Genomic DNA, 7,500 nt, shown 5'->3' on the forward strand with positions numbered 1-7,500 from the left:
CTATGGGCCAGTTCCACTACTGTTGACCAGACACCTACGGGCCCAGTTCCATTACTGTTGACCAGAAACCTACAGGCCCAGTTCCACTACTGTTGACCAGAGACCTATGGGCCCAGTTCCACTACTGTTCACCAGAGACCTACGGGCCCAGTTCCACTACTGTTGACCAGAGACCTACGGGCCCAGTTCTATTACTGTTGACCAGAGACCTATGGGCCCAGTTCTATTACTGTTGACCAGAGACCTATGGGCCCAGTTCCACTACTGTTGACCAGAGACCTATGGGCCCAGTTCCACTACTGTTGACCAGAGACCTATGGACCCTGTTTCATTACAGTGCACTACAAAAAGGGAATAGGGTCCCATTTTGCACCTTTCTATGTCTGTACCGTTTGTAGGCAGAGTGGTCGTTCTTGACGCTACACTTCATGTTCTTGAGTTCGTCGAGCACAGCGAACATGTTGATGAACTTCCCCAAGGTGAGGAGGTAGGCCTCAGAGACAAAGTCCTTCCTCCTTTCAACGTGGCAGAGACGACGCACCTCCCCACAGAACCTGTCTATAGCCAATCGCTGACCAGGAGAGAGAGAGAGGTCAACATGGATAGGAGGTTTTACAGTTACATGATAGACCACATCTTTATATGGATTTAATTTGAACAAATTATTTAAATTAATGTGTTACAATATTACACAGAACATATGAGAAAATTATCTACACAGAGAGACAGAGAGCGAGAGACAGAGCGCGAGACAGAGAGCGAGAGACAGAGAGCGAGAGAGCGCGAGACAGAGAGCGAGAGAGCGAGAGAGCGCGAGACAGAGAGCGAGAGAGCGAGAGACAGAGAGCGAGACAGAGAGCGAGAGAGCGCGAGACAGAGAGCGAGAGAGCGAGAGACAGAGAGCGAGAGAGCGCGAGACAGAGAGAGCGAGACAGAGAGCGAGACAGAGAGCGAGAGACAGAGAGAGCGAGACAGAAGAGAGCGAGACAGAGAGCGAGAGAGAGCGAGACAGAGAGCGAGACAGAGCGCGAGACAGAGAGAGCGAGACAGAGAGCGAGAGAGAGCGAGACAGAGAGAGCGAGACAGAGAGCGAGAGAGCGCGAGACAGAGAGCGAGACAGAGAGCGAGACAGAGAGAGCGAGACAGAGAGCGAGACAGAGAGAGCGAGACAGAGAGAGCGAGACAGAGAGAGCGAGACAGAGAGAGCGAGACAGAGAGAGCGAGACAGAGAGAGCGAGACAGAGAGAGCGAGACAGAGAGAGCGAGACAGAGAGAGAGAGGTGAGGGTGCCTCCGACTGGTTGGTGTTACCTGGAAGTACATAAAGTTCATGAGCTTGGTGACCTCAGGCTCCAGCACCTCCACTGTCTTCTCATAGATCTCCACTCTGTTGGGCTGTTCATTACACTTCACCTGATAGAGGAAGGAAGACATGGGGAATCATGAGTAACACACTCATTACATTTCACCTGATAGAAGGAAGAAAGACACGGGGAATCATGAGCAATACACTCATTACACTTCACCTGATAGAAGGAAGAAAGACACGGGGAATCATGAGTAATACACTCATTACACTTCACCTGATAGAGGAAGGAAGACACGGGGAATCATGAGTAATACACTCATTACACTTCACCTGATAGAAGGAAGAAAGACACGGGGAATCATGAGCAATACACTCATTACATTTCACCTGATAGAGGAAGAAAGACACGGGGAATCATGAGTAATACACTCATTACACTTCACCTGATAGAGGAAGGAAGACACGGGGAATCATGAGCAATACACTCATTACACTTCACCTGATAGAAGGAAGAAAGACACGGGGAATCATGAGCAATACACTCATTACACTTCACCTGATGGAGGAAGGAAGACACGGGGAATCATGAGCAATACACTCATTACATTTCACCTGATAGAAGGAAGGAAGACACGGGGAATCATGAGCAATACACTCATTACACTTCACCTGATAGAGGGGGAGTGCCCGGGAATATATTTACATAGAGGTGTAGTGCACAACAGGTTGCAACTAGGATCCCACAGTATAGATGGTTATGTAACGTGAGTTATATGGAGGTTACCTGTGGGATCGCGCGAAAGCAGTATATCAGTCAGCCATGCGGTAGTTACCTGTGGGATCGCGCGAGAGCAGCTCCTCCACGTATACAGCATCACAGCATACTCCTGGCCCTCCTCCAGCATCTCATTCTGAAGGAAGACAGTTAAAAGGCTCTCAAACACAATGCAGCTACTTGCTTTTCTGTCTGAGGTTCCTGGGGTACAATACAGCTACTTGCCTCTCTCTCAGAGGTTCCTGGGGTACAATACAGCTACTTGCCTCTCTCTCAGAGGTTCCTGGGGTACAATACAGCTACTTGCTTCTCTCTCAGAGGTTCCTGGGGTACAATACAGCTACTTGCCTCTCTGAGGTACAATACAGCTACTTGCCTCTCTCTCTGAGGTACAATACGGCTACTTGCCTCTCTCTCTGAGGTACAATACAGCTACTAGCCTCTCTCTCTCAGAGGTTCCTGGGGTACAATACAGCTACTAGCCTCTCTCTCTCTCTCTCTCTCTCTCAGAGGTTCCTGGGGTACAATACAGCTACTTGCCTCTCATCTCGTACCTCTTCTAATGCGACTCTCCCCGATGCTTCTCCCTATTTGTCCCCTGCCCCGCTACAAAGTTTCTCCCTGCAGGCAGTCACCGAGTCCGAGGTGCTAAAGGAGCTCCTTAACGTGACCCATCTGGATCAGATTGTTTAGACCCTTTCTTCTTTAAGGTTGCTGCCCCTATCATCGCCAAGCCCTGTCTCTCCTCTCTGAGGAGGTCCCCATTGCTTGGAAGGCAGTCACAGTCCATCCTTTATTTAAAGGAGGAGATCAAGCTGATCCCAACTGTTATAGGCCTATTGCTATTTTGCCCTGTTTATCAAAAAAGTGTTGGAAAAACGTGTCAATATTCAACTGACTGGCTTTCTTGATGTCTATAGTATTCTCTCTGGTATGCAATCTGGTTTCCGCTCAGGTTATGGATGTGTCACTGCAACCTTAAAGGTCCTAAATTATGTCCCCATTGCCCTTGATTCTAAGCAATGTTATTCTGCTATTTTTATTGACTTGGCCAAAGCTTTTGATACGGTAGACCATTCCATTCTTGTAGGCCGGCTAAGGAATATTGGTGTCTCTGAGGGGTCTTTGGCCTGGTTTGCTAGCTACCTCAAAGAGTGCAGTGTATAAAGACAGGCCATCTGCTGTCTCAGCCACTGCCTGTCATCAAGGGAGTACCCCAAGGCTCGATCCAAGGCCCCACGCTCTTCTCAATTTACATCAACAACATAGCTCAGGCAGTAGGAAACTCTCTCATCCATTCATATGCAGATGATACAGTCTTATACTCAGCTGGCCCCTCCCCGGAATTTGTGTTAAATGCTCTACAAAGATTTCTTAGTGTCCAACAAGCTTTCTCTACCCTTAACCTTGTTCTGAACATCTCCAAAACAAAGGTCATGTGGTTTGGTAAGAAGAATGCCCCTCTCCCCACAGGTGTGATTACTACCTCTGAGGTTTAGAGCTTGAGGTAGTCACCTCATACAAGTACTTGGGAGTATGGCTAGACGGTGCACTGTCCTTCTCTCAGCACATATCAAAGCTGCAGGCTGAAGTTAAATCTAGACTTGGTTTCCTCTATCGTAATCGTTCCTCTTTCACCCCAGCTGCCAAACTAACCCTGATTCAGATGACCATCCTACCCATGCTAGATTATGGAGACATCATTTATAGATGGGCAGGTAAGGGTGCTCTCGAGCGGCTAGATGTTCTTTACCATTCAGCCATCAAATTTACCACCAATGCTCCTTATAGGACACATCACTGCCCTCTATAATCCTCTGTAAACTGGTCATCTCTGTATACCCGTCGCAAGACCCACTGGTTGATGCTTATTTATAAAACCCTCTTAGGCCTCACTGCCCCCTATCTGAGATATCTACTGCAGCCCTAAACCTCCACATACAACACCTGTTCTGCCAGTCACATTCTGTTAAAGTTCCCCAAAGCACACACCCCTGGGTCGCTCCTCTTTTCAGTTCGCAGCAGCTAGCGACTGGAACGAGCTGCAACAAATACTCAAACTGGACAGTTTTATCTCAATCTCTTCATTCAAAGACTCAGTCATGGACACTCTTACTGACAGTTGTGGCTGCCCTAAAAAAGCTTTGAAGCACATTTGTCACAGTGCAGTAGGGGGACCTTGGCATGGTGGTTGGCCTTGGTCCTCCTTTTCTTCTCCAGGGACAATACTAAATGCTCCGAGGTGAACAGCCAGGTCTCCTTAGCCAATTCCACCCATATAAAACCTTATTCACTGTTAGAGCCGGTTAGACATTGGATAAAACATACAGAGCACCATGTATATTAGATGAAATATGGTGTACTTCCCTTATGATAGTAATACTTAACACTAATAACAAAGGAATATATCAGGTATCTTAGTACAGTTATATATATATATAGTACAGTTGAAGTCAGAAGTTTACATACACTTAGGTTGGAGTCATTAAAACTCGTTTTTCCAACCACTCCACAAATTTCTTGTTAACAAACTATAGTTTTGGCAAGTCGGTTAGGACATCTACTTTGTGCATGACACAAGTCATTTTACCAACAATTGTTTACAGACAGATTATTTCACTTATAATTCACTGTATCACAATTCCAGTGGGTCAGAAGTTTACATACACTAAGTTGACTGTGCCTTTAAACAGCTTGGAAAATTACAGAAAATGATGTCATGGCTTTAGAAGCTTCTGACAGGCTAATTGACACCATTTGAGTCAATTAGAGGTGTACCTGTGGATGGATTCCAAGGCTGACCTTCAAACTCAGTGCCTCTTTGCTTGACATCATGGGAAAATAAAAAGAAATCAGGTAAGACCTCAGAAAAAAAAGTACACCTCCACAAGTCTGGTTCATCCTTGGGAGCAATTTCCAAACGCCTGAAGGTACCACGTTCATCTGAACAAACAATAGTACGCAAGTATAAACACCATGGGACCACGCAGCCGTCATACCGCTCAGGAAGGAGACACGTTCTGTCTCCTAGAGATTAACATACTTTTGTGCGAAAAGTGCAAATCAATCCCAGAACAACAGCAAAGGACCTTGTGAAGATGCTGGAGGAAACAGGTACAAAAATATCTATATCCACAGTAAAACGAGACCTATATCGACGTAACCTGAAAGGCTGCTCAGCAAGGAAGAAACCACTGCTCCAAAACCGCCATAAAAAAGGCAGACTACGGTTTGCAACTGCACATGGAGACAAAGATCATACTTTTTAGAGAAATATCCTCTGTTCTGATGAAACAAAAATAAAACCGTTTGGCCATAATGACCATCGTTATGTTTGGGGGAGGCTTGCAAGCCGAAGAACACCATCCCAACCGTGAAGCACGGGGGTGGCAGCATCATGTTGTGGGGGTGCTTTGCTGCAGGAGGGACTGGTGCACTTCACAAAATAGATGGCATCATGAGGGGGGGAAATTATGTGGATATATTGAAGCAACATCTCAAGACATCAGTCAGGAAGTTAAAGCTTGGTTGCAAATGGGTCTTCCAAATGGACAATGACCCCAAGCATACTTCCAAAGTTGTGGCAAAATGGCTTAAGGACAACAAAGTCAAGGTATTGGAGTGGCCATCACAAAGCCCGGACCTCAATCCTATAGAACATTTGTGGGCAGAACTGAAAAGCGTGTGTGAGCAAGGAGGCCTACAAACCTGACTCAGTTACACCAGCTCTGTCAGGAGGAATGGGCCAAAATTCACCCAAATTATTGTGGGAAGCTTGTGGAAGGCTACCCGAAACGTTTGACCCAAGTTAAACAATTTAAAGGCAAAGCTACCAAATACTAATTGAGTGTATGTAAACTTCTGACCCACTGGGAATGTGATGAAAGAAATTAAAGGTGAAATAAATCACTCTCTCTACTATTATTCTGACACCTAAAACAGGGATTTTTTACTAGGATTAAATGTCAGGAACTGTGAAAAACTGAGTTTAAATGTATTTGGCTAAGGTGTATGTAATCTTCTGACTTCAACTGTATATGGCTCCCCCTCTTGCCCATTGTGGAAGTAGAAGGATAAAGACAGGAAGTTGGGCCTTCGGTGGGGGAAGTGCTTGCAGTATAGTCTTTTAACCATACACAGAGGAGATCAGATTATGTCTTTTTCTGTCCAGTTATCTATGCTTTAAGTTGATAGGATAATTATTTGTTTGATTAAAAAGGAAAATAGTTTTTTGTTGCACTGTGGCGAGTGTGAAAGGTAAATGGAGGAAGTTGGGCCTTCTGTAGGAGGAGTCCTAGCTAGACGCAGGAGCTGTAAAATCTTGACCATATCATGCCTTTTCATTTCAAATAGTCTGGGATTTTAGTTGATCGGAGAATACATTTTGTTAGATCTAAAAGGAAAAGAAATCCTATTTTTGTTGCACCATATCCCTGGATCTCAGTGAATGCTGCGCCATGTCCCTGGATCTCTGTGAATGCTGCGCCATGTCCCTGGATCTCTGTGAATGCTGCGCCATGTCCCTGGATCTCTGTGAATGCTGCGCCATGTCCCTGGATCTCTGTGAATGCTGCGCCATGTCCCTGGATCTCTGTGAATGCTGCACCATGTCCCTGGATCTCTGTGAATGCTGCACCATGTCCCTGGATCTCTGTGAATGCTGCACCATGTCCCTGGATCTCTGTGAATGCTGCACCATGTCCCTGGATCTCTGTGAATGCTGCACCATGTCCCTGGATCTCTGTGAATGCTGCACCATGTCCCTGGATCTCTGTGAATGCTGCACCATGTCCCTGGATCTCTGTGAATGCTGTACCATATCCCTGGATCTCTGTGAATGCTGCACCATATCCCTGGATATGTTCACATGGTAAGGAAGTCACCACATTCACCCATATTAACCTCTATTCACTCCCTATAAACTCCTAGTCACCCCTATAAACCCCTAGTCACCCTTATAAACCCTAGTCACCCCTAGTCACCCTTTATAAACCCCTAGTCACCCTTATAAACCCCTAGTCACCCTTATAAACCCCTAGTCACACCTATAAACCCCTAGTCACCCTTATAAACCCCTTAGTCACCCCTATAAACCCCTAGTCACCCTTATAAACCCCTTAGTCACCCTTATAAACCCCTAGTCACCCTTATAAACCCCTAGTCACCCCTATAAACCCCTAGTCACCCTTATAAACCCCTAGTCACCCCTAGTCACCCTTATAAACCCCTAGTCACCCCTAGTCACCCTTATAAACCCCTAGTCGCCCCTATAAACCCCTAGTCGCCCCTATAAACCCCTAGTCGCCCCTATAAACCCCTAGTCGCCCCTATAAACCCCTAGTCGCCCTTATAAACCCCTAGTCGCCCTTATAAACCCCTAGGCGCCCTTATAAACCCCTAGTCGCCCTTATAAACCC

General features: G+C 46.2%; 1 protein-coding gene across 1 annotated transcript in view; it reads right to left on the reverse strand.

Moving 5' to 3' along the window:
• Nucleotides 1-331: 331 nt before the first annotated feature.
• The window catches only part of LOC115157918 (cytoplasmic FMR1-interacting protein 1 homolog), a 33,486-nt gene continuing 26,317 nt past the window's right edge, over nucleotides 332-7,500 (reverse strand). The window contains exons 4-6 of the mRNA XM_029706250.1: nucleotides 2,142-2,219; nucleotides 1,311-1,412; nucleotides 332-571 (exon numbers count right to left, since the gene is read on the reverse strand). Of these exons, the coding sequence (XP_029562110.1) occupies nucleotides 332-571; nucleotides 1,311-1,412; nucleotides 2,142-2,219 (420 nt within the window). The remainder of the gene's footprint in view (nucleotides 572-1,310; nucleotides 1,413-2,141; nucleotides 2,220-7,500) is intronic.

Source organism: Salmo trutta, chromosome 22, assembly GCF_901001165.1.
Source record: "Salmo trutta chromosome 22, fSalTru1.1, whole genome shotgun sequence".
Classification (NCBI taxonomy): domain Eukaryota; kingdom Metazoa; phylum Chordata; class Actinopteri; order Salmoniformes; family Salmonidae; genus Salmo; species Salmo trutta.